Source organism: Bos taurus, chromosome 15 (genome assembly GCF_002263795.3).
Source record: "Bos taurus isolate L1 Dominette 01449 registration number 42190680 breed Hereford chromosome 15, ARS-UCD2.0, whole genome shotgun sequence".
In the NCBI taxonomy this organism is placed as follows: Eukaryota; Metazoa; Chordata; class Mammalia; order Artiodactyla; family Bovidae; genus Bos; species Bos taurus.
The window spans coordinates 74,912,604-74,940,107 of record NC_037342.1 but is presented as its reverse complement, the minus strand read 5'-3'; the positions used below and the strand labels follow the sequence as shown (position 1 = coordinate 74,940,107).

Here is a 27,504-nt window from a genome sequence, read left to right as displayed (position 1 = left end):
TTCAAAACATCTGGAACCCTCAGAAGCTGCCACAGTGATCCTGCGAGTGTCCAGATCCCTGGGCTGTGAAACTGTGCTGACCACACAGGTCCCCTGAGTGCCAGAAAAAATTGAGGGGCTACGATATAATTCTCTGAACCAGTATGGAACCTCTAGGTTTCAATGGAGTGGGGGGGATGCAGCTGGGCTGCTCCAGGGTGCCTAGGCGATATCAGAGACCCTGGGCTACCAAAGCACCACTGGAATATCTTAAAATGGAAATGATCAGCTTATGGATCTTCCAACAACCCACAACTTCACACTCTCATTCCCAGCTCTGTATTCAGGATATGTTCTTTCTGATCTCAGTTTAAATGTTTCTTCTTCCAGGAAGCCCTCCCTGGTGTCTCCCTGGGCCTTGCTAGGTACCACAGCACAGATGTGATGTTATGAGCTCCATGACAGCTCCCTGGGTTTGCCCTATTGGAGCACTTGGCACACAGTACTGCCACTACCTGCCCTCGGGTCTGTCTCCTCCACCAGCCTGAGAATTCCTGGAGTTCAGCGACTGAGTTCTCGGCATGGTCAGATTACCCTTAACGAATCTGTTGTTATTATTGTTTAGCTGCTAAGTCATGCCCGACTCTTTTGCGACCCCATGAACTCCAGCCCACCAGGCTCCTCTCTCCATGGAATTTCCCAGGCAAGAATACTGGAGTGGGTTGCCATTTCCTTCTCCAAGGGATCTTCCCAACCCAGGGATTGAACCTGTGTCTTCTGCATTGACAGGCCGATTCTTTACCACTGAGCCACCAAGGAAGCTTAATAAATACTATTCAAATAAACAATGGCATCAATGCTATTAACCTACTGGGCACTTGATGGCTGTATGACCTGGGGCCAGTCACTTCACCTCTCTGTGGCTCCGTCTCTTCACTGCACAATTGGGGTACTAAGAATATCTGTCTCACAAGGCTGACATGAAGCTTACATCCGCTCTATAAAACACTTCGATGGAGCCTGGTATAGAAGCATGATATAAATAGATGCTGCTTTTTTTTTTTTTCTCTTTTAAACCTTTTTTATGGTGATAACCACCCACTCCAGTATCCTTGCCTGGAGAATTCCCATGGACAGAGGAGCCTGGCAGGCTACAGTCCATAGAGTCGCAGAGAGTCAGACACGACTGAATGACTAAGCATAGCACGCACAGTACATGGTGATAACATTTAAGATTTACTCTTTTAAGAACTTCCAAGTATACAATAGAGTGTGGTTACCTATAGTCACCACGTTGCTCATTACATCTGTTGAGTTCAATAATCTAATAGGAAGTTTGTATCCTTTAACCAACACCTCCTCATTTTCCTGAACCACCACCACCAATCTGATCTCTAGTTCCAGGAGTTCAGCTACACTAGATTCCCCATATCAGTGAGCTCACACAGTATTTGTCTTTCTGACTTATTTCTCTTAGCATAATGCCTTCAAGGTTCATCCATGTTGTTTCAATGTTGAGATTTCCTTCTTTTTGGTGGCTGAATATAGATCTCTATTATTATTGTGTCTACTTAGGTTTTCACAGAGTCTAGACGCGCAGCAAGGATATCGGATTCTCCCATCCCCTGTGTTTAATGCTAACGGCACCAACAGTAGTGTCCACAAACATCTCTTACCACATGCCGGGCACTGCTCTTAATGCTTTACACACATTCGCCCAGTGGATCTCATAGCAGCCCTCTGAGGTTGCTGCTTGTTATGGACTGAACTGTGTTCTCACACATTCATATGTTGCAGTCTTAATTCCCCCAGTGTGACTCTGTTTAGAGATATAGCCCTTAGGGAGGTGATTTAGGTTAAATGAGGTCATAAGGGTGGGGCCCTCATCCAACAGAATTAGTGTCTCTCTAAGAAGAGGAAGAGACCCCAGAGACTCCTCTCTCTCCTTTCTGGGCACACACAGAGCAAAGGCCACGTGAGGGCACAGTGAGAAAGTGGCCGTCTATAAGCCAGGAGGAGAGGCCTCAGCATAAACTGAACTTCCTGCCACCTTGATCTTGGACTTGACCGTCTGGAACTGTGAGAAAACAAATGTCTTCTGTTTAAGCCCCCAGACTGTTCTATCCTGTTATGGCAGCTCTAGCTAACTAATATACTGTAATGTTATTCTTAATCTCATTTGATGCATGGACAGTGAGGCTTGGTGAACTTAAGGGGCTTGCCCCAAGGTCATACCTGGTGAGTGGCAAAGCTGGGCTGTGAACCAGGCATTGGCTACCAAGTCCACACTCTCCCTGAACCTGCCTCCAAGTTCAAGGGCAGGGGACTGGGCATCCCAGAAGTAGGTGGCCAGGCCCGAGCAGCATGGACAGTCTATATCAAGGAGCATGGGTGGAGGAACAGGGCACATTTCGGCCAAGACTTTCAGGCTGTTTCCAAGACCTGCCTGCTATGCCCAGCATCTGAAGGCCGGTGGTAGGGAGAGGGCCTGACCGCATCCTATGTGACTACAAGCCGGCTGTGGCTACCGGGAGTCACCTTCAGCCTGGCCTAGAGCCAGAGCAGTTCTACAGTGGAAAAGGTTCCCAGGTCGGGTGGTAAGCTCCCTGTCCCCAAAGGTATTCAAGCACTGCTGTTCGACCTCTACTTACTGGTGATGTTTGGGGAAGAACGAACAGCAAGAAGATATTTTCATACCGTATGAACAGCAAGAGTAGATATTTTCAATAGTTCTCTCCAGCCTCAAGCAGCTGTGAAATATTAGAAGGGGCAGCAGTTAGAGGAGTCCCTGGAAAAAACACTTCCTGACCAGCTTTGCCTGTTAATTCTTGCTCATTTTCCAAGTCCCAACTCAGATATCACCTCCTCCAAGAAGTCTTCCTTAACTCTCCCTCCAACCTCCTCATGTCCAGGTTGGTGGCATGGGAGGGTCCTACCGGGGCTTCATGGGTGGTGCTAGTGGTAAAGAACCTGCCTCCCTATGCAGATGAAAGAGACTTGGCTTCGAGAAAACTTCCTCGAGGAGGGCATGGCAACCCACTCCAGTATTCTTGCCTGAGGACTCTCATGGACAAAATAGCCTGGCAGGCTACAGTCCATGGGGTTGCCAAGAATCAGACACAAGTGAAGCGACTTAGCACGCCCACACGCATGAGTCTAACTGGCAAAACTAGAAATGACATGTGACAATTGTAGGGAGACACAGTTCATCTTGATACAGTAATATGAATCTTCCATCTCTACGGAGTCAGAGAGGCCTAGGGTTTAAATCCTGGTGTCCGCCACTTCCTGCTTTTGGGGGAATGCCTCAATCCCTCTGAACTACAATTTCCTCAGCTGTAAAATGATTTCATCTCAGAGGATGAAACCAAAGATGAAAGATATCAATAATATCTGGCAATACAATATGGGGTATGGGCCACTGGCACTCGGCCTGTGATCAGGATATGCACATTTCCTTCCATCTCTGGGAAGGCATAAGGTGGCGGAGGTAGTAAGCTGTCTGACACTGGGCGTATTCAAGCAGATGTCAGAGTTTGAGTGTTAGGATCGGGGTCAGAGTTCTTCTTCTTTGCACTGAAATAAAGATTGTACTCAGCAGTGTCCTTATGAGTTCTTACAACTCTCTAAAAGCACACGTACGACTCGGCCTTGGCCGGCTACGCAAAGAGTGGACATGCTTTCCACCCACCTCCACCAGGCTATGAAAAGCAGGAGTCCACTCACAATGCATGATTCCATTTACAAAAAATGTCCAGAAAAGGCAAAATTTACAGAGACAGAGGGTAGATTGGTTGTTGCCTGAGGCAGGGGGCGGGAACGGGGACTGAGAGAAAATAGGAAGCAGGTTTCTTTTGGAGGGTGATGGAAGTAGTCTAAAATTGGATTGTGGTGATGGTTATACAGCTTCATGAATTTACTACAAATCAGTGAATCATACCCTTAAAGTGAGAGAGTTTTATGGTGCATAAATTGTGCCTCTATAAAGCCGTTAAAAACAAAGCCAAAACAGTCACCAATAAAACAGGATTCCAGAGGAACCAGTGCTATGGTGGAGGGTGATGTCCACGCCCCACAGGAAGCATGGTGGGAGCAGGTTGAGGTCAGAGGTCAGAGGCCTGAGGTCACCTCCTGTCTCCTCGACCTGGGGCTTCACCTGGGTACTTCCTTGTTATCTTTCGTTGGGTAAGATGCTTGGGTAAGATGCGAGGAAATGGAACAGGCCCACTGGCCAACCTCATTAAAAGCCTGCAGAGAACCTCAGGCGATGTGAGGAGGTGGGGTTCTGCAGAAGGGTGAGGAATCCCGAGTCCTGTAGGAGACTGGCCTCCCAGAAGGCTTCAGAGGCCAGTGCTGTGTGGCAGCTCAGAGCATCTTGTGGTTCTGGGTCTCTGAGTTAAGATAAAAGCCAATGACTTGGCCTGGCCTTGTCTTAAGCCACGGCTGGGTCCACTTGAGGGAGGAGAAGACACAACCCATTATCTGCTGAGCACCTACTATGTGCTGGGGAGGGTGGGCATTCACCCTGGTGATGTGACTGGCTGGGGACCTGCAGACACACAGCGAAGTCTTATCTGGACACCAGACCTATGCACTGCGGACAGATATGACTTGCTCATGGTTGTAAAGCTGTCTAGTTTAAATATAAATGAGAAGTCAGTATTTATCAAACCTTGGCTTCCCAGGTCACTCAGTGGTAAAGAATCCACCTGCCAATGCAGGAGACACAGGTTCAATCTCTGGGTTGGGAAGATCCCCTGGAGAAGGAAATGGCAACCCACTCCAGTATTCTTGTCTGGGAAATCCCCTGGACAGAGGAGCCTGGTGGGCTACAGTCCATGGTGTTGCAAAAGAGTTGGACACAACTGAGGAACTACACGGCAATATTTATCAGACCCATCTAACATGAAAGAAAACCAGAGCTATGGACGCTACGTCACTTGCCTGAGACTGCACAGGAAGTGGCAGAAGTAAGATTTGAACCCAAGGTCTGTGTCAAGCAGGAGAATAAATTTCAGAGCAATCTGAATGAAAGCGGATTCTTGGTTATTAGTGAGCTCCCCATCACTAGAGGTATGTAAGCAGAGGCTTAATCTCAAGAAGTCAAAACAGATGACCTTGGAAGCCCTCCTAGTCCACTTAGCTTGCAAGTCCACAAATCCGTGCTGGTCATTTTCCTTGAGAGTTAAAACTGGACTGAGAGGAAAGTAGAAAAGCCTGAGCCATTTCTGAACCCCTGAGGGAGGGGATGTAGAGGGCAGGGCCTGGCTGGTATGTCCTCAGCTGGAACCATAGCTCTTCTGAGCTCCTGCTGCACACCACCACTGATTGCTGTTTGGGACTAACATGATACTCGAATACACTGGCTGGACCGGGGAGAGCGTCACTGGGCTCCAGGCAAGTGAACTTCATCCTAAACTAGCCCTGGGAGTGAGGGCAGAAAGAGCAGGGGCTGCCATCCCAAAGCTGCAAAAGGGCCCTGTCTGGCCCTCTAGCCAGAGACCTGTTTCATACCTGCCCCACCTCTGCCCTGCAGGGGCACTCGGATCTGGCCTCCCTGAGGACTCTGCATCCTCCCAGCTCCGGACTCACCACGGGATGAGCTCAGCAGAGGCCCCTTGCCAATCAAGAGCCCCAGGCCTGGGAGAGGCCCGGGCTCCCTTTCAAGTGCCGGCCTGGCCCTGGAAGACAGGGAGGGGGGCTGGGCCTCAGAGGAGGGGGCTGGGCTGGGGGCTTCCTCTGCCTCCTCCTCTTCAGGGGGCTCCCCAAGCCAGCACTGAGGTTGGGAAGGCCAGGGGCCCTCCGGACCCACACCGTCATCCACTCCGGGGCCCTCCCGCCTCCCCAGCCTCTACCCTGCTCCACCCTCAGAGGGGATCTCCGCTTGCTCTTCCTTCTCTTGGTGCCTCCCTCTGGACCTAGATCCCAGATGTACAGAAGGCACTGTAGTCTTTTCTGCTCAGTTGTTAAGGAATCTACCTGCAATGTAGGTTCAATCCCTGGGTTGGGAAGATCCCTTGGAAGAAAGAAAGGCTACCCGCTCCAGTACTGCGGCCTGGAGAATTCCGTGGACTGTATAGCACATGGGGTTGCAAAGAGCTGCACGAAACTGAGCGACGTTCACTTTCACTTTCACCCCAGAAACAGTGACTGGGGACTCTGGGGATGGAAGGCATGAACGCACGGACTAATTGCAGTACAAGACAGTTACAGCAGCCTTCCAATGTCTTAAGTCAGGCAGGGGCAAGATGGTTACCTGGGCTCTCGTACTCTCCTGAGAGAATGTTCCAGCAACGGGGCCGGGCTCCTCCACGACTCAGGGCGGCCCAGCCCCACACTGGCTCCTTCTCTTCATCCGCTGCAGGCTCAGCCATGCCCTCCAGAAGACAGCCTGCCCCCTGCTGTGATCCAGGAGCCCCACGCAACCATCCATCTTCCCACCATCCTTCCTCAGCATAAACCCTTCCATGGCTCCCCGGCACGCCTGGGGAAAAGCCCAAACTCAGAGCACAAGACGCCTATTGATTGTGCCCTCCCCTCCCCCACGCCCGGCAGCACCCCTCGTAGCTCCTTGAATGCTGGGGCTCTAGCACGCCCCAGGGACTTTGCATGGGCTGATCCTTCTGCCAGGAATCCACTCCCCTCCCCTAAGTCACACACAGATGTCTTTGTCCACCTTTAAGTCATTCATAATCCAAGCCTTCCCCAAGACCTCCCCCTTCCCCAGCGTGGGCTCCTTCACCCCTCTGAGTGTGAGTGCACCTCAGTGTGCTAGAGCCTGGCTGCCGGCCCATTGTTCTCAAACTTGATCTTGCATCAGAATCCTCTGGAAGGCAGCAGAGAACACACACAGGGAAGAGCAGACTGTCAGAAGGTGGACAGGAACGCGCAACTGTCTTGCCAGGAACAGGGAAGCTTGCGCTGGACCGAGCCCTGGGGCACGGTGACAAAAGAGGGCCTGGCCACATGGCCAGACTGTGTCTATGAGCCTCCCACCTCAAGCCGGGTAGGAACGTGACCCCTCAGGCTACCCCCCAGGACTCCAGGACACAACACTGGAGACCCTCAAGGCTCAGAGCAAACTGGAGCCAAGGACACGCAGGCTGCCCTGGTTCCAACAGACCACTGGCACTGACCGCAGCACTTTGGGCCCTGATGGCCATTTGATGCAACGGCCAACTGTCCACTGCCCGCTTCTGACTGTCTATCTGCCCTTAAGGCAGAAAAAAAGCCTTCCTAGGCTTGCCAAGCTCCGCATTCTAAGATAATATTGCTGGGGAAGGGGAGGGAAAGAGCTGGAAGGTGGCAGAGAGTGGGTGGGGGGTACTGGCTTTTATATTCAAATCCTTTCACTTGAATTTTTAAGGAGCATGTACTACTTCTATAACAATAACCTGCAAAATTAATTTTTGTCTTAAAAATGCAAAGCACTCTGCAAAAGTGTGTTCAGAAGGGAGAAGTCTATGCCACAATAGCTTAAGGGGTCATTAAATACATCATCATCCTCTCTTGAGCGTCTACCATGAGCCCAGAGCGCTACTCCACGTTGTAACACCCATTATTTAATCTAATGCTCATCACAGTGCTACGAGTTGGAAGCTATTAGTATTATCATTTTCTAGATGAGAAACAGAATTTGATTCAGGCTAAATAACATGCCCAAGATTACCCTCCCTTGGAGCGGGGGTCTGAACTCTCGCGTGTCTGACAGACAGATGTAAGGTCTGATAGACCTCAGGTTTCGTCCTTAGATCAGGGTACACACCATGCCGCCTCCTGCAACTGAAGCTGAAAAACTGACAGGCCCCAAAGCCATTTGTTTGGTGTTTACTCCACTACTTGAAAACCACTGGTTTTGCACAGGAATCCTGGTCAAATTGTCAAAGAAAAACAAACCCAGGACCTGGTATCACCACATCACCTGGGAAATGTGGGCCAAGGCGAGGAAAGAGTGTGAGACAGTGAACCCACTGAGATCCACCCATCCGTCCAGCCATTCCCCAACCCCTGACTGAAGCCTGGCATGCCTGGCTCTGTGCTAGACGCTGGGGACCGGAGAGCATGAGATGCCCTCAGCTACCAGGAGAGGATCAGGTGAGCGCAAGGCAGACAGGAGCCCTTAATGCTCTCCAACTTGCCAGCTTTGTGTCCTCCAGAAGGACCCCGAACCCTGCAATCTGGGACCCAAACAAGCATAACAGGCAGTGAGAGGAGAACACAGCCCTGTAACCCAGGCCCACTGCTGGCCTTTCTCTCCCAAATGCCTTCCTGCGCGTAACGCCAAGCTTGGTCTTGGCAATCCAGTCCATGCATACACCAGACCAGCTAGATGTGGCGGATTCTGTGGCATTTCATCCATCAGCCCCGAGATGGAAAGGAAGGGGTTATGCAAAGCTCCAGGAACTGCAGGGAGCAGGATGGGATTTCTCCCCACGTTCCAACTTGCAGACTTGAGTGCACTTATGTTGCCATGAGCTCCTCTGTCCAGTGGTATCCACGGGGCCAGCTGGAGGGCAGAGACTGCCCCAAGCACAGTCTGAGCTGCTGAGAGCAGGCAGCATGAGTGCCCCATTCAACAAGATCAACAGGATCCCACGTGCCTCTCAGAGACCCGGGAACATGGCATGTTTGATGGATGAATGAATGAATGTGATTTTGAGGAAGGCAGCTATGTCCCCATTTGGAGATAGGAGAGGTGTGACTCTTGACCCCATCACCCGATTTTTGGGGACATGGACATAGGCTGCCTTTCAGGCACCTATACAAAGAGTCTGTTGAGGAGTCCTCCCACAGAGTTATAAAACTGAAAATATAAATAATGTTAATACCAACAGCATCAGTGCTATGTCATAAAGTACTGAGCTCCGGCAGGTGTGCGATCAAGCACATTATCTCACTTGGCTATTTCATTGCATCTTCACATCAGTCCTGTGAGAAACAGAGTACTATTAGCCCCAATTTGTAGATGAGAAAACTGAGGCTCAGAGGGCCAAGCCTGTGCCAGTAGCAGAGTTGGGGTCTGCACCCAGGTCTGACCCAGAATAAAAGTTTAAAGCTGGAAGGGGCCTCACGCCTTATGTTACAAAGCACAAACTACAGCACAGGGAGGCTGAGGTCCTCAGTAGCACAGCTGGGCCAAGAACTCGAGAGTGCCCCTACCTTCAGCGGCCACTAGGCCGGCTGCTTGCAACATGGTCCCCGATCATGGTTTCGAAGTTCTGCAAAGAACCTTGAGATGGGAAGATTAATTATTCTTGGTCGGTGTGCAGCACTGTCTCTTCTAAAGGGCCCCTCCAAAAGTCCTCCTCCTGGGCATGGAAGGGAAAAGGAGAAAACAGAAGAGCCACTCAGCTCCAAACCCAGCCCGTGGTTTAAGGCGGCCTTGCGCGGCCAAGCCTGGAGGACTGCAGAGAAGAGGCTGAGTGCCTTCATCTCACTCCCTACCTGGCACAGTCTTCCCAGCTCCAGAGCTCCTGCCTCCAGGCTTCGGCTCTCACTGTTCTTTCTCCTAGAAAGCCCTCCCCCTCAGCATCCTCGCCTGTCCCCTGTCCTACCCCGTTTTCAAAGCAGATCAAATACACTGCTTTCCCCTGATTTCCCACCACTATCACCACCTAGCAGAGTCCGCTTGAACTGGTCTTTGAACCTCCTAGCCTTCCTTCATATTTCTGCTCCAAACTCTCCCATTCTCCACCTCAAATGACAGGACTTACTTTCATGTCTATCTCCCTTATAACCAGGTGGCTCGGAGCAGGGCCCCCAGTGCTGGCTGGGAGTGGAAAGGTTGGCCTACCCTTGACTCGTGCACACCCCTGACTGTGTTTGTATACAGATCTCTAACCTTCCTTCCTCTTAAGGGCCCATCACCAGCTTCATCTTAAACTCTCAGTCCTAGAGGGTGAAGACCAAATCATTCCAGTGTCTCTGCAGCATCAGTCATAAGTGGGGGCTTCAAAAAATAATGTGGAAAATAATTGTGACAAGCATCCGCCAAGTCCAACTACAGTTTGGCATTGAATGAGACACTATATGAGGGGTTGGGGGCATAAAACCCAGAGGAAAGATCCTGCCCTCAGTGGATCTCACAGAGGAGATGGGAGGGATCCTTGAGGGCAGGAACATTTCGACCTTGCCCACGCTTAATTCCCAGCAAATAAACAGTGTCTGAAACCCAGTAGGAGCTCAAAAGACAACGGCTGTAGAAATGAATTAATACATATTGACCCAAGAGCAGTGAGCATCCCATATAAGGCAGGGTGGTGCTGAACGCTGAGTTGGTCTGTGCGGTGAGTCAGAGCTGCAGAATTCACAGGGGAGAGAGATGGAGAGAGAGAGAGAGAGAGACACGGGTACAGGGCCAGGAGATTTGTGGTTGACCGAAATCAACAAAGGGCAGATCTTAAAAAGCACTTGGCCACAGTTGCCTGGGAGGCAGCATCAAACACTGTGGTTTTCCATCTTTTTTCTGCAGAGCAGTCTTTTTTCAAATGAAATCAAACACCGTACCGTAAATGCATAACAGAGCTTCCACGGTGGACGTCAGCTGGGGCTACGAGGCTGGCCTGCAAACCCAGGGACTCCTGGAGCCCCTCCAGCTCAACCAGTGACCTCCTCCTCTCCTCTCCCATCCCTCCGAGAGGCCCCAGGAAGGAGGTGGCTGAGGGGAGGGCTGTGGGCCCTCTCTGGGTTGTCATAGGCCAGGTCTTCTGGGAGGCCATTTAGGGCAAATAAATGCTAAAGTGGGCTTCCTGGTGGCTCAGCCATAAAGATCTGCCTGCAATGCAGGAGATGCGGGTTCAATCCCTGGGTTGGGAAGATACTCTGGAGGAGGGCACGGCAACCCAGTCCAATATTCTGGCTGGAGAATCCCAGGGACACAGGAGCCTGGCGGGCTACAGTCCATAGCGTCACACAAAGTCAGACACGATGGAAGCAACTCAGCACGCACACACGCAAATGCTAAAGTAGCTCAAGAAACTTTCCCCAGAGATGAGGGAAAGCAAAAGGCCCTCCCAGCAAGGGAAGGGCAACCCAAAGCCTCCAGGTAAGTGGTAGCTGTTGTGATTCAGCTGGTCAAGAATCCACCTGCAATGCGGGAGACCTGGGTCTATCCCTGGGTTGGGAAGATGCCCTGGAGAAGGGAAAGGCTACCCACTCCAGTATTCTGGCCTGGAGAATTCCATGGACTGTATATAGTTCATGGGGTCGCAAAGAGTCAGATACGACTGAGTGACTTTCACTTTCAAGTGGTAGCTGAAATAGTGTGGTGGTTACTAGGGAACACAAGGACTCAATTTAGGACGCCCTTGCTTTCTGGACTATGCTTTTGAAAAGTGAAGCGCTGCCTGCAGAGTGTGTGTGTGTGTGTGTGTGTGTGTGTGTGGCTTTCAGATACCAGATCCACTGAAACTGAATGCATATCAGAGAGAAGCTACCTGGGTGCTGTAAGCCACAGGAAGGGTCCGTTTAGGACAAACCAGCCCCCACCCCCTGCCACGGCACCAGTAGGGAGCACCTGTTGCTGTATCTGCTCAGCATCCCTTCTTCCATCTTCTGAAAATAGCACCCGGGTTTCCCCTTTGGGGTACCAGCCCTCTCACACTTTCAGGCTGAATCCTTCCACTCACAACACACACACACACACACACACACACCTCCAAACACAGACCACTCAACACAGGCCTAGTCTGCTCAATGAGCACATTCTCTCCTTCAGTGATTGGTCAGAGGTGGTCATGTGACCCAAGACCAGCCAATAAGCTTCGACTCTGGGACTTTCCGTATCCCCTGCAGCCGACCTTCACTTCTGGCCCATCACTGGTTCTTCTGACCTGGGCAGCAGCTCTAGCCTTCCCCTCAGACCCAAGGACCAGGCACAGGCCAGTAGCCTGTGGGGCTTACCCGTACCCCAGCGTTCCCAGCTGTGTGGCCCCACCTAGGGTTGTGTTTTGGCTGATCTAGTGAGATCCCTCCAACCTGGGCTCTAATTCACTCCTGGGAAATAGAAGCACTCCTTTCATTGGGTTTGCCATGAACAGGATGTCAGCCTGGAGCTGCTGGCCGCTGCCCTATGCCACGTGGGGAGTGTTGACTAGGGACTTAATCCCACAAGGAAGGAAGCAGAAGGCACAGACCTGGGCATCTCTTGAAATTTGGACACCAATAAACAGGCCCCAGATTGTCACGATATTGGAAAACAAAACAAACAAACAAAAAATGAATATGTTGCGTATCTTCTTGCTTTATCAGGTTTGAAATGAGTGTTGGCTCCCAAATGATGCAGCATCTGACCTCAGTTCAGGCTTTGCCTGGCTTCCCTGGTGGCTCAGACAGTAAAGAATCTGTCTGATAACGCAGGACACCCGGATTCAATCTCTGGGTCGGGAAGGTCCCCTGGAGAAGGAAATGGCAACCCACTCCAGTATTCTTGTCTGGAGAATTCCATGGACAGAGGAGCCTGGATGGGCTCTAGTCCATGGAGTTGCAAGGAGTCAGACATGACTGAGAAACTAATACTTCACTCATCACCCCACCCCACCCCACCACCCTGTGTCCGCTGCTCCACCTAGGGGTCTCGTTTGGCTGATCGAATGAGACCCCTCCAACCGGACTCAGATCCATTCACTCCGCCCCCATCCCTCCTTGTTCTGTTAACTGAACTTCAGTTCTGCTGCAAGAAACTGACACCACACAGTGAATGAGGGCCCCCCTGAGCTCGGGGTGGGAGGAGTCACCCCGGGGCTTTGGTCTGTGCCTCAAAGAGATCTGTGAGGGCAAAGGCAGTGGGGAACGACTGGGCTCATTGTCAAGCAGTGGGGACCGTTCCTCGATCTTTTACCTGCTGTATCGTCTTGGGCAAGCTGCTCTCTCTGTCGCTGGATCCTCAGCTTTAAGTGGGGATCACAGCACTACATCCCTGACAGAAGGACAAACATCTACAAAATAGACAGCACCAGCTGGTGGTGATGAGATGGCGCAAAAGGAGCTCTCACTCGCTGCTGGTGGGGATGCAAAGTGAAGCAGCCACTTTGGAAGACAGCTTGGCAGTTCCTTAAACAGCTAGATATACTCTTACCGAATAATTCAGCAATCATGCTCCTACATATCCACCCAACTGATTGAAAAGTTATGTCCACACAGAAACCTGCACATGAATGTTTATAGTAGCTTTATTCATAATCACCCCAAAATGGTAATAACCAAAATTTCTTTCAACAGATGAATGGATGAACAAATTATGGGGCCTTCTGTGGAATATTACTTAGTGATAAAAATGAATGAGCCATCAAGTCATGAAAAGCCATGGAGGCATGCATATTGCAAAGTGAAAGAAGCCAGTCTGAGAATGGTGCCTACTATGTGATTTCATTATACGATGTTCTGGAACCGGCACAACGAAGGCAGTAAAAGGACCACCGGTTTCTGGGGGTGAGGGAGAAGGCACGGAGGATGAAAAAGGGGGATCATCTCATCTGGCAAGGCAGAGGGTCCCTCGGTACCCATTGCCCCTCCTTTCCTTTTAATAGAATTATAATTGGATAGATAATCCTCCAGAATAAAGACTCTAACTCCCAGCCTCTCTTGCAGCTAACTGTGCCACAGGACTCCATTCTGGCCAATGGGGCCTGGGAGGAAGTGATGGGTGCACCCTCTTAAAGGAAGCGCCATCTCCTTTCCCGATCTCTTCCTTCTTGCCGACCAGAATGGAGAGACTGTCACGGGCCATGGTGGGTCATGTAGACAAGCGATGGGTACAGCCACAGGACAAAAGGAACTCAGGTCCCTAATGTTTTTGTGTCAAAGGATCCCTTTAGCTTAGAAATTTCCTTAGAGAAAAATCAACCTGTCTCTTGCTTAAGGAACTTTAGTTTGCATTTTTTATCACATACAACCAAGTGATTATCCTTATAAATGCAAGGACCCTCAAGAATTGTCCTGAGGATTCTGCATAATATAGGTAAAACAGCTTCACTCACTCATTCATTCATTCAGCAAATAACAGCCAGTTTATTCTGATGACTCAGGCGGTAAAGCGTCTGCCCACAGTGCAGGAGACCTGGGTTCAATCCCTGGGTTGAGAAGATCCTCTGGAGAAGGAAATGGCAACCCACTCCAATACTCTTGCCTGGGAAATCCCATGGATGGAGGAGCCTGGTAGGCTACAGTCCATGGGGTCACAAAGAGTTGGACACGACTGAGTGACTTCATTTTTACTTTCTTACTCTGCTGGGATCTGGAGGTTCAACTAGGAACGAGACAGACAAACCCCTGTCCTGTGGAGTCCATATTCTATTGCAGGAGACAGACGAGGACTCAACATGAGGATGAGTTAATTACAGATTGTCACAAGTACAGTGATGCTATTAGTAACAGCTAACGCTTACTGCATTCTAAGCTTACTACATGTCCTGTTCTAAGGGCTTTTCATATATTATTTCATTTTATCTTCACCACAAACCCGAGAGAGGGATGCTGTTGCTTTCTCATTTGACTGAGGAGGAAGCAGAGTCATAGAAAGGTTGAGAAACCTGCCCAAGGTCACACAGCCAGTAACTGGTGATTCAGGATTGGAACCCAACTCTGTTCGACTTTAAAGCCTTAACCACTGGGATCTCCTGCTAATGAAGGGAATACAACAAGACACAGGTATAAAGAATGATTAGGGTGTCCTCCGACGGCTGCTGTTACCAGCAACAAAACCAGCAAAAGCTGCTAAACACCCCGAGCTCCCTTACCTGGGTAGCCGGTGTTGAGAAGTCTGGAAAAAGATTGTGCCCACGCTTTTAGGAGTTCAAATGCAAAGGGTTCACGTTGCTTTGATGACAGTGTCGGAAAGTCTGGTCCCTGCAAGCCCCGACTGTCAAGGAGATGCCCACCTATGAGAGACAAGAAGAACTGGTCAAGATTGCTAGTGGGGGACCCCATCAGCTCCCACTGCCCAAGGTCTGTTTAAAATGCGCTCCAGGTCCTGAGGAGAGAGTGCGAAGCGTGGCTGGCGGGCGGGAGCCTGGGCCTGGGCCTCAGGATTGGGGAGTCACCCTCTAGGTCCCAGCTGAACTTGCCTGCAAACAATTCCAAGACACAAGATATGCATATGCCTGTGTGTGTGTATGTCCTGAATAGAAATATGCAAGCGTCACGCCCACTGTGTCTAGCACAGCACCCTTTGCAGAGCGGGAGGTTTGATAAATGTCTCCCGATTTGCTTTGATGTGAAACATCATTTTATATGTCTGAGTGAGTGGGAGGAAACAGAGTTCACGCGCATTGGAGGATAGAGTTTTTTTCCTCGTGTGAAAATACACTCCTCGGATGCTCCATCCAGCTAGACCAATGTCCTCGTTTTACCGATAAAGAGACCCCCCCACCCAGAGAAGGGCAGCGACTTGCCCAAAGTCACAGAGCAAGTTGGTGGCAGAGTGAAGCCGAAACCACAGGTTTCACCTAACCCATGGCTGGGTGCTCTCTCCCGGCCATGCCCTCCCTTGTGGTTGTCAGACAAGTACCCTCTGGAGCAGCGTGGGCTTTGCTCCTGGCCTGACAAATGAATGCTGCTCACAGGCCTGAACGAAGAGTGGTTCTCTGGCTGCGTCCAAGCCTGGACAAGCTATGGGAGGTAGTGCTCACGGTGGCTGGGAGCATGGGCTTGCAGGCCAATGGACCTCTGTCACATGTCGGGGCAGCCTCTTTCCAGGAGTGAGAGACCCTGGGGGAAGCAGGCGTCCTCTCAGAGCATCGGCCTCCTAGTCTGCAGAACGAGAAACCAAGTAGCATCTCTCTTGAAGGACTGCAGGGAGTGAAAACGACTCTCCTGAGTCTGTGGGGCCACAGCAGAGCATCTGGCTCATAGCCATCACTCCAAAAAGCTAGGGAGGCGACCCAGAGCGGGGTCTGTGAGAGTCGGAGCATTGGACTTGGGAGGGGCTTTGCGCCCTTGGCAAGTCTTTAGACAAAAAATCTCTCGATGTTGCCAGTGATTCGTGTTCTCAGCTCCCACTGTCCATCCCCGTCTCCCCCTTCACAGCCCAGCGTGGGGCCCGAGTCCAGTGTACCTGCCTCTCCCTGCTGGCTGCAACTCCCCACCTACCCCCGGGCTCCCCACACCCCAGCCCACATTTCACCAGCCAGCAAAATGCAAATGTCATTAGCACGCGGCAAGCTGGTGAGCTAATGTCACCAGACGGCACATGAGAACTAGGGCGGGCTGGAGGGTGGGGGCGAATTCCCCAGGAGGGGTGGCGTTCCCAGCTTTTCCCAATAAGGGTATGATGAAGAGCTAAATGAATGGCTGCAGGAAAGAGGTGACCGTAGAGACCGTTCTGGCAGCCTCTCTGCAGCTGTGGCTTTTTCCAGGTTCACCATGGCCGCCTGCGGCCCCTGCTTCAACCCCCATCTGGATGATGGATGTGTCTCGGCCTCTCTGGGCCTCCACCTCCTCCCCCAACTGATGAAGAAGCTCATAGGAGGGACACTCAACCTCCACCCTCTCATTTCCATCCCAGCCCACGCTCCCTAAAACCTGATGAGAGAAGTAGACCACCCCCGCAATTAACATGGCCCTGGGGGGGCGTCCTCTCTCCCAGGAGGAGGAGGCAGCCTTGGACCCCTTGGGTCCGCAGGCTGGAGTTCTGGGTTCCAGCCCCAACACGGAGCTTTCTTGCCCTGAGCACTCAGGCACATCCTCCCCTTCGTGGGGTTCTTAGCTTCTCTAGTTGTGAAAGGGGGTGTCAGACTCACCACCAGTCCCAACAATCTCTCCAAGTCAGCTCTAACCACCACCACTCACCCCACCTCAAGCAACTCACAGGCAGAGATGCCAATGTGAGTTTCCTTCTCTCTCTCTTTTTTTTTCCGGCTGTGCTGCACACTTGCGGAATCTTAATTCCTTGACTAGGGATCAAACCCGTGCCCCTGCAGTGGAAGTTCAGAGTCTCAAACCCTGGAGCACCGTAGAAGCCCGAGGCTCCTCCTCCTCTAATGCCCTTATGATGCTGGCACTGATGACACCAGCAGGCACATTAAGGCTTCCTGGAGGAGAGGGCAGGTGTGTGTGTGTGTGTGTGTGTGTGTGTGAATATGAGGGCAGGGCACTGTGGGCAGGGTGCCCGGGTGAGTGAAGGCAGGGGGAGACCCAGCGGAGGGGGGAAGGACTCGGAGCCAAAGCTGCCCATGAGGTGGCTGGAAAATGAGATGGAAGAGTCCTGTGGTCAGTGCTTTCCACACATGTTCCCCTTTAATCCTAACATTGCTAGCTTTCCCGATTTATTGATGAGAAACTGAGAATCAGAGAGGTTAAATAATGAGCAGAGTCACAGCATCAATTGCACTTGAACTTCAGAGTTGATTGAAGAGCAGAAGCTCTTGACTGCTGTGGGATGCTGCTGTCTAGACTGTTTAAAATAGAGGGACCACTAGAGAAATTGCGGAGCCTTTGTGTCATATAACACATGCAAGGCGTGGGGAAGCTGCACGTGTGAACGTGTGGACATTGTAGATGTGGGTGGGTCACTGCCGAATGAAGTTGCTGCCCGAAGTCAGGGCCCAGAAATGCCGAATGGAGAGGACATGGCCGAGTGGCCAACAGGGCTGGGGATTGGGCAGGCAGAGGGCCCAGGCCACCCCACAGTGGCCCCTGAAGCCCTGCTCTGCTGGCTACGAGTTGGGCCTGTGCTCCCAGGTCCCGCCTTGTGGCCTGGCCCGCATCACTTATCCCCGGATCCCATGCTCCCCTGACTGCTGCCCAGGAGGGTGGCATGTCCTGCCCTTGGCCTCTTTCTTGACTCAGTCTCCTCCATGGCCCCTGGGGTTGCCTGCCCCAGCCGGGGACAGATCCTGCAGACAGAGCCTGGTCGACACCTGGGGCTGCTGCCGGCGAGCGGGGAAGCCAGCAGGTGAGTGGCACCTTGCACCTTGACCAGTAGACCTGGACTCCAGCCACTAGCCACTGGCTGTGTGATCGCAGCTGCAGCCCACCGCTCTGAGCCTCAGGGACCCCCTCACCGAGCTGCTAAGATGACCACCTAAGGGAAAAGGCTTGCAAACCATAACGTTCCGTGCCCACAGAGAGGGCTGTAGTGGTCAAGGCAACCCAGGAAGTAGCAGAGAGTTCCCGAGGGAACAATGACTGGGAATCCAGCCAAGGCCTTTGTGTTAAGTCCCCCTGCTCCTCCCCTGGGCCTCAGTCTCCCCATCCATAAAGCAGAGGGTCTTCAGGCTTGGATACGGAGTAGTGCTCGGCCCCTCTGTGTGTACTGTTCTTCACCATGATTCACTGTTAAGGTCACCGCAGGATTTCACTTGTCAGAAACCAGAGGGCTCTTCATGCAGCAGTACGCTGAGTAACTGGGGCCCAAGACGGGGAAGTTTCGACGGGTGGAGAGAGGTTTCATGGTTGCATGTTCAAGTCAGTGACCAAGAAGGAATGACTCTGAGCAGACAGAAGGAAGCATGCAGGAACAGAGGGAAGCAGAGCTGCTGGAAGCTCATAGAACTTGGACAAACTCTCTTGCCAAGTTTGCACTGGGCTGGCCCTGAATGAGAAGATGCAAGGCGTTCTAATTCCTGGAGATCTCAAGGGACAGGAGCACTAATGGCGAGCATTAATGGAGCACCTGCTGTGTACTGGGACTCTGGGGGTGCTAGGTGAGGTACCAACTCTGCTTTATTATTATTTTTTTTTCCCCAACTCTGCTTTAAAAAGAGCTCCTGTTACAGGGAAGAGTGACCATGCCCAGGTCTCCATACTTCAAAGTGGCTTTGGGGGGCTCATCACTTTGCTTTCAGTTCAGAAGAAGGAGGGGCCCCTTCCTGCTTGGGCCCCAGGGAAGGCTTCCTGGAGGAGGAGGCAGATTTGAATGCATGGAGATGAGGGCACAGTGGGCAAAGAGACCAGGGTGAGCAAAGGCAGGGAGGCGCTCAAGTGTGCAGTGGGTACTCAGCACTAGAGGCAAGGCTGTCCACAGGGGTGGAATGAGAAGCGAGATAGGAAGGGGCTGGATGACTTAGGTCCTTGAATGTAGAACCAAGGACGATGAGCTCTATTCAAAGGCAGTGGGGAGCCACTGAAGGTCATAGAGCAGGAACATGCTTTAGGAGATTGAAAATAGCAAGGAGACCAGGCAAGTGGAACACAGATAATGAGAGGATGGGAGGAGGAAGGGCAGGGCCTGATGGTGGGGATGGAGGTGGATGAAGAGTTGATGGAGGGGAGGGGAAGGTGGGGGGGATACTGAAACTGGCGGGTTGTGGGCAGGCGACACAGGTGTGTGCAGGGAGACGCTGGCTGGATTAGGACATGTTGGGTTTGCATCCCAGCTCTGTCGCTGTCCTCATGCATTCTCTCAGGCAAGTCAGTTTACCTCTGGGCCTCAGGGGCCTCCCCTCTAAATTGAAAAAAATAAAGAGATGTGGAATTCGACCAGATAATCCATAAGAGGTATTCTGAACAAGCTAAGTGACTGTTGTAGGCTTGCTTTCTAAAAGGTAAGCATTTATTGCTTGTATTAATTAGTGGCGACCTTCCCCTATTACAAATGAAGACACTGCAGTTCAAGGTCAAAGGAGTGGCTGGAATTGGTAGTCTTGGGCCTCAAATCACAGGAGAAGCAAATTATGAGCAAATAAATGTGGGATGACTCAGAGAAGAGTCTTGATTTTAAATTATTGCTAAAGAAAGGGCTGGTTTATGACTTTTGTGCCGTGTGCTTATTAAACCCAAGCTATAAATGTGAACTAATAAGTAAAATGAGTTAAGTTAATGAAAAAAATCAACCTTCAGGACGGATCCATATTACCTAATGGCAGTCCATAAACATAAACATAAAATTTTAAAATACAAGAATGAATTGCAATGCCCAGCAGCTCAAGGAATCTGCAATTTCTCTGCCTTAAAAATAAAAGCTATTGATTTTAGCTTGGGTTCTCATTGCTCATGAGTGAGCCTTTGAGAAGTCATAAAGGAAGGAATTATTTCCAATTGTTTACTCACTAAGGATCATATGTATTGAATTTAAATTGTCTCTGATTCCTAATTAGTACAAACCAAATTAGAATCCGAGTACAGCAGATTCGGAAAGGCCCCTGGAGACACGTAAGCCCAGTGTTCTTTGTGTTATAGGCCTGGAGCCAGAGGGACAGAAGGAGAACCAGCCCAGGACCACATAGCAGGTAGGGGTAGGAGGGTCCAGGCTAGCACCCAGGCTCCGGGCACCAGGGTCAGCACCCCTCTCTGGTCTCTGCATCGTCTGGGATCAGATCGTTAAATCCAGGGTGTGCAAGGCTGTTCCCTGGGCCTTAGTCCTGGTGATCCTGTAATAAGAACTTTCTCCTAGCTCTGGGGAAAAGTCATCTGCTCAAGAAAGGACCCGCAAAGCCCAACTCATCCAATACTGATAGCAAAGGGTGTTCTAAGAGCCTCTAGCACATTGCTGTGTATGGGACCCCTGAGTCCCTGTGCCCACCCTGCTAGCCAGGCAGCTCAGCCACGAAACAGACACACGGGGGGCCCAGGGTTCTGTTCTGAGAGTGGCGGCAGATTGGCATAGCCCAGGCCCAGGGCAGTTCCTCCCCGTGTTCCAGTGAGCAGGGGGCACAAAGGCCTATTTGTATGGTGAGGAGGGGAGGGGTCGCTTAACTCTGCCAGGCTCTCCCTCCCTTTCTCTCTCACACACACACCCACACACACACCCACAGGGACCAAGGAGCTTTGCATGTGGCCCAGGCACGCATGCGTGCACACATGTATGTTAAGCTTCAGCCCACACTCGATTATGAAGCAGATGTTTAATTACTACCTGAGTGTTATTAATCAACACGATTAATACACAACCCATACCACATAATTACTTTGCAATTACACCGAAACGAAATATTTTATTGCCGAGGGTTTGATAATTAGCCGGCCTCGCCAAAGGATAGGTATGACGGGCAGCGATTTTTCTTGTCTCCTTCCTTTCCCTTCCTCCCCTGCCCTCTCATTAATATTCTGGCCGATGTCCCCACCAGGCAGAGCGAGGAGCCCAGGCAAGCTACTGGCCTCCTCCCTGCAGTGCTGCTTCCGCACTGACACTGGTTTTAATGTGATCCTCATTCATTCTATGGAGGAGGAAATGACAACCCACTCCAGTAGTCTTGCCTAGAGAATCCCGTGGGCAGAGGAGCCTGGTGGGCTGGTGTCCATGGGGTCGCACAGAGTCGGACACGACCGAAGTGACTTAGCAGCAGCAGCAGCATTCATCCTGATCCTCTCCACTCAGCTCTCCAGCTTGGAAATCCATGTCCTTTGCAGAAATGAAGCCGGCCTCCCACCGGCCTGTGGATCGAGAAGCAGAGGCCGGCAGGGGTTACCTGGGGGTGCTCTGCAGGCAGCTGCCTAGAGCCGAGTCTCAGCTCTACCAGTTACTCACAGTGACACCTCTGTTGGGTCAACCATGCCTCGGTTTCCCCAGGTGCAAGATGGAAACGGAACAGTCATTACTTCAGAGGGGTCTTGTATTGCATATGATAGAAAACATAAAGCATTTAGTACAGAGCCGGGCACGGAGTCACACTCCAGTAATATCTGTTATAACTACTCCTGTTATTATTTGGGCTTCCCTGGTGGCTCAGATGGTAAACAATGCAGGAGACAAGGGTTCAAGCCCTGGGTTGGGAAGATCCCCTGGAGAAGGGACTGGCTAACCATTCCAGTATTCTTGCCTGGAGAACTCCATGGACAGAGGAACCTGGCGGGCTATAATCCATGGGGTCACAAAGAGTCAGACACTATTGAACTACTAACACATAGCTATTATTTACCCAGAAATGGCCTCTCCAGGATTCCTCCCAATCAGAGAGTCTCCCAAACATTCAGGTTTTTGGATTCCACTCTCAGTCCCTCACTTAGAGCTCGGTCCCGTCTATTAGGAAACAGCTTCCCACCTCGCCCTCTCCCCTCTGCCGGCCGCCTCCATGGGCCCCACTTCCCAAATCCAAGCCTTCATCCCTTCTCTCCTGGTCCACGGCCATTAACCTCCACGCCATCTCCCTGCTGCCCTCCCCCTGTTCCATCCTCCACTGGGCAGGGAGACAGGTCCTCAGGGAGCAGAGCTTGGACCATGCCACTCTCCTGCTCAACAACCGTCTGGAACTCACTATTGCCCATGCCACCTGCCCTCGCTGGATGATCACCAGCGCTCCAAATTCCATCATTGCTTGGTTACATGAGCACCTAAGCTTTTGAGGATGAATGAAGGAATGAATGTCTTGCAAGATTTGACAGGCATTCACAGCCACCAAGGTGGGATGCCCCAGAGCGTTTTATGAGCCTGCATATCTCCATGGACTTAGGTTTATCTTGGAATTTGGGGTTTATTCCTCACTGGTTATTTCCCCTCCCCTCTCCCCACACAAAAATCTTCAAACCAGCTGCATTTAAGAAGGATTCAGGACTTCTCTGGAGACCCAGTGGTTAAGACTCTGGGCTTCCACCAGAGGGCATGGGTTCAATCCCTGGTTGGGAAACTAAGATCCTGCGTACCGTGCAGTAGGGAAAAAGGAAAAACAAGCAAACAAAAACCCTGAAACAAATAAAACCAACCACATCCATCAAGAAAAAATAAAAATAAAAATCCATATTTTCAGACACAGAAACCACAAGTCCAGCTGAGCAAAGAGACTATATCAGGAGCTTCCGATGCAGGGGCCAGTGTGTGGTCTGCTCAAGAGGTGAGTGCAGGGACATGGTGGCAACTCCAGCAGGGATGGCACACACTGGAGAGAGCCAAGGGGTGGTGGTGGTGTGCTTGTGTGTGCAGCTGTGCCCGGTGTGCATCAGGTACACTCTTCTTTGCAAGGACAGGGCCAACGGAGCTACTTCTCATGTGACTTAACTCCTTCAGTTACAAAAATATCAAGAACTGTGAGTCAGTCACTTACTTGAAGTGAGAAGTGAAGTCGCTCAGTCGTGTCTGACTCTTTGCGACCCCATGGAGAGTGTAGCCCACCAGGTTCCTTCATCCATGGGATTTTCCAGGCAAGAGGACTGGAGTGGGTTGCCACTTCCTTCTCCAGGAGATCTTCCCAACCCAGGGACTGAACCCAGGTCTCCCACGTTGTAGACAGACACTTTACTGTCTGAGCCACCAGGGAGGCGAGAGTTCACTTATTTGGTAAACATAAAACTCTGGGCTCCGGAGTCAGCCCACTGGTGGAATCCTGTCTCCACCTCTGACTAGCCATGTGACTTCAGGAAAATCCCTGAACTTCTCTGAGCTATTAGCCTCCGTTGTTGTTCCGTTGGGAAGTCGTGTCCAACTCTTTGCGACCCCATGGGCTGCAGCACGCCAGGCTTCCCTGGCCTTCGCTATTTCCCAGAGCTTGCTCAAACTCTGTCCATTGAGTCAGTGACGCCATCCAACCATCTCATTCTCTGTTGCCCCCTTCTCTTCCTGCCCTCAATCTTTCCCAGCATCAGGGTCTTTTCCAAAGAGTCAGCTCGTCACATCAGGTGGCCAAATTATCAGAGCTTCAGCATCAGTCCTTCCGATGAATAGTCAGAATTGATTTCCTTTAGGATTGACTGGTTTGATCTCCTTTCCGTCCAACGGTTAGCCTCAGTTATTAGCTGCAAAGTGAGGCTAATAATAGCTCCTACCAATAGCGTTCTTGTGAGAAGGTCATGCACACTCTGATCACATTGTTTGGCATATGGGACGAGCCAGACAGTGTTAGCTATTTTGTTATTATTAGTAAGAATAATGGGGCTTCCCTGGTAGCTCAGATGGTAAAGAATCTGCCTGCAAAGCAGGAGACCCGAGTTCGATCCCTGGATTGGGACGATCCCCTGGAGAAGGAAATGACAATCCACTCCAGTATTCCTGACTGGAAAATTCCATGGACAGAGGAGCCTGGTGGGCTACAATAGTCCATGGGGTCACAAGAGTCAGACACGACTTAGTGATTAAGCCACAGTAAGAACAGTAAACCCTGGGAACATATAGCAACTCAGTGTCTAAAGCAGAACACAGCAGGTAGTTCTAGACCTATGGGTGGAGAAGTTCGTGCAGAATCATTTCAACAGAAGGCAGGAAAGTGATATGTGTCATTCATTTATTCATTCAGCAAACACTCCTGAGTGCAACTGTATAAATCTCCGTGTTAGGTGCTGCGGGAGGGCAGAGGTCACGTGGCAGATGTAGTTTACAGGGAGCTGGGGGAGGGCAGAGGCTGGGAAGAGCTTCAAGCCTTCATTTTAAGGTCACTCACTGCTCTGCCTCCAAAGGCTCAAATTGCTGCCCGTCCCCAGGCGCTGGATGGGACGGATGGCAGCATGGATGAAGGTGTGGGAGATGGCTCCTAGACGAGTGGGCTCTGGTCCAAGGAGAAGGCGAAGAGGAGGAAAGGCAGAGGGCCCAGCCCAGGCAGTGGCTCAAGGGCCTTTCCTTGCATGACAGGTGGACGGAGCAGCCGGCAGGCTGTGCTGTGGAGGAGACATGAAAGGGGAGAGGAGAGGGAGCCAGTGGTCATGGCTGCAGCGGCAAAGCCTGGGCTAGTGGGGAGCCAAAGGGAATTCACAGAGGGGCTGATGGGGGCCCCTCAGGTCCAGGGTTTTCCTTCTTTGTCTGAGATTCAAGCCTTGTTCTTTGGAGCTCTGAAGCCTCCCTCCCAGGAAGCTGATGGGAACACTTCCGGGCACTTCGGATGGAATATTTCTCTTGCCTGGAATTTACATAAAGTTCCCCGCTCAGCCACAGGGCAAGGCCACAGGGCCAGTGCCCTGGCCACCAGCCTCCAAGGATGCAGTATTAACCCAGATGACACTCAGGGAGCGTGACCCTCCAGGCAGATGTCGGGAGGCGCGTGCAAAGCCAGGGTGCAGTTGTCCTCACTTACAGCCAGCCGGGCTCGCTGCTGGCACTCGCTCAGCTATACACGACGAAGGTGGCGGAACACGGAGGTTTCCTTCCTCGCCCCGTGGGCCTCCTGGGCCCCCTCCCTCCCCTGACCCATTCTGGCTCTTCACTCACACATTCACATACAGACATGCACACACAAACACATACAAGCACACACACACATACAAGCACACACACGCGCCAACACCCAAGGCAAACTCTGGCGTTGGATTAAAGCAATAAGGTCAAAAACACCAAGAATGCTGGCCACAAGGCAGAAACCTTTGTTCTAGTCTCAGCTCTGGGACAGCCTTGCTGTGTGCCCTGGGCTTCTGTTTACTCCTCTACAAAATGAGATGTGTGTGCTAAGTCACTTCAGTCGTGTCCGACTCTTTTCGACCCCATGGACTGTGGTCCGCCAGGCTCCTCTGTCCGTGGGATTCTCAAGGCAAGAATACTGGAATGGGTTGCCATTTCCTCCTCCAGGGGATCTTCCCAACCCAGGGACTGAATCAGTGTCTCCTAAGTTTCCTGCACTGACAGGCAGGCTCTTAACCACTAGTACAATGATCTTCAATGCTCAAAGGGAAGGGGGCCAAGTTCCGGCAGATGGGCAAAAGTGAGATGACCAAGAATTGAAGAGCCTGAGTCCTTGGGGTGACATGCCCTGTACCTGGGAGAAAGCCAGCCAGGTGCTGACAGATTCAACAATCTGGGGCTCTTACAGCTTTATTGAGGGTCGGGGGTGAGACTAAATTCAAAGGCTGAGCCCATGGTTCATTATGAGATTGGAAACCTTATGTAAACCCCTCTATGCCTCAGTTTCCTCACCTGTAAAATGGGTTCAATGACATTTCTCATTCGTAAAGTTAAACAAGAAGACACAAGGAGATTGCCCAGCATGGTGTCTGGGCCCATTTAGCCTCAGTAAGTGGGAGCTTTTATTAGTATTACAATTACAGCTCCAGCCATGTCACATCTGGGGGAAACCCCGGCTGCAGCTCCCTCGCTGCTCTGTGCCGCCCTCAGGCCAGCAGGGACTCTGGGAAGTGGCTGGTCCTCACAGAACGGAGTACAGCCCTCCCAAACCCCTGCTAGCCCCACTCTGAAGGGGCGCTTGTCTTATGACACCTTGGCCACATGCAAACACGGCTCTGGACTTAACATCAGTTTTCTGGACAAACAGTGGCCACTTCTCAGAGCTCTGGAGAAAGGAACACACCATTAGGGCTTCTAACCTGCCCTGAAATGTGTCCTTTTTATTCATGAGGGGAATGTCTCCAAGTATTGTTAAATACCGATGAGAATACCTCAATCATCTGGGGACAAACATCTCTGGGGAAATCCCAACCCTGGTTGACCCTGATGCTGAAAGCTCCAGCTGCGTTTCTCATTCCTGGAGGAACAGAACTAAGAACAATGGCCTTCCCCACTCCTGGCCCTGGGGACAGGGGTTACTAGAGATCACTAGTCCACCTCCAGTCTGGAGGAGGGAGGGGCCCTGGCGGGGCCAGGCAGGAGAGACTGGTCCTAGGACGGCCTCCACGCAGATGGTGAGGGCAGGAAGCCTGACGCCACCCACCCAAGAGGTGCCCGGGGGCTACAGTGGAGCCACTGTCCACAAGGCATCTGATGTGTCCTCCTGTGGACCCTATGGGGGTATTGTGCTCAGATACTCAGTTGTGTCCAGCTCTTTGCGACCCCATGGACTGTAGCCTGCCAGGCTCCTCTGTCCATGGGATTCTCCAGGCAAGAACACCGGAGTGGGTTTCATTGCTCTTCTCCAGGGCATCTTCTCGACACAGAGATCAAACCTGGATCTCCTGCACTGCATGCAGATTCTTTACGGCTGAGCCACTGGGGAAGCCCCCTCGAGGATGCACAGCCATGATGGATGCAAAATCTCCACGGGCACCTTCTCTGGGGGCACTGCTGGCTCTGGCTGTTTGAGTCCACATCACCCAGTGATGCCTGGGAAGCTAAAGCCCTGTCCCCATCCCCAGGCATAGCCCATCGCCCCCGACAGAGCATGCTGGCCACAAACTCAATGTCGTTCACACCCTGGAGCTCCCCTGAGGTCCAGCTGAGGCTAGAAAGCTCGTGAACCCCGTCCCTGCTTAGCTTCTTCTCTGCCTTGTCCTGCTCCTCTCCTTGGTCCTGAGAATCCTCCGGCGATAATTCACTTGCACAACCGACCCTGTTCACGTTCTGCTTTTAGACAACCCAACCTAAGTCACAAGGAAGACAGACACAGCTCCTGCCCTCTTGGGAGTCTGCACCCAGCGGGAGTCAAACCTGAGACACAGACTGACCATGATGCAGGTCCTTCAACCACGGCCACTGCTCCCCCACCGGACTGAGCATCAAGAGCTTCGGACATGCTGGGCGAACCCCATTCCCTTCTGACATCACTGAACACCAACAACAACCCAGCCAAGAAGTTTTGTTAGCTCCTACTTGATAGATGGCGCTGAGGCTCAGAGAGGTTATCATTTGCCCAGGGTCACTGGCAACTCCTACGTGGCTGCACTTGGATTTGACCTCAGTTCTGCCTGATTGCTGGACCCCAGGGCTTGCCTTCCACTCACAGAGGGGACCTGAATACATCTGAGATGGAGGGCAGGGTTTCCCAGTGGTTAGGGTCATCCCTGGGG

General features: G+C 51.6%; 1 protein-coding gene across 8 annotated transcripts in view; it reads right to left on the bottom strand.

The window, feature by feature from the left end:
• TSPAN18 (tetraspanin 18) overlaps window positions 1-27,504 on the bottom strand; it is a 215,568-nt gene that overhangs the window by 64,201 nt on the left and 123,863 nt on the right. For 3 of the 8 annotated variants that reach the window (XM_059875002.1, XM_024975564.2, XM_024975566.2), the window contains one exon: window positions 14,715-14,855. In XM_059875002.1, the coding sequence (XP_059730985.1) occupies window positions 14,715-14,855 (141 nt within the window). 8 annotated transcript variants of the gene reach the window in all.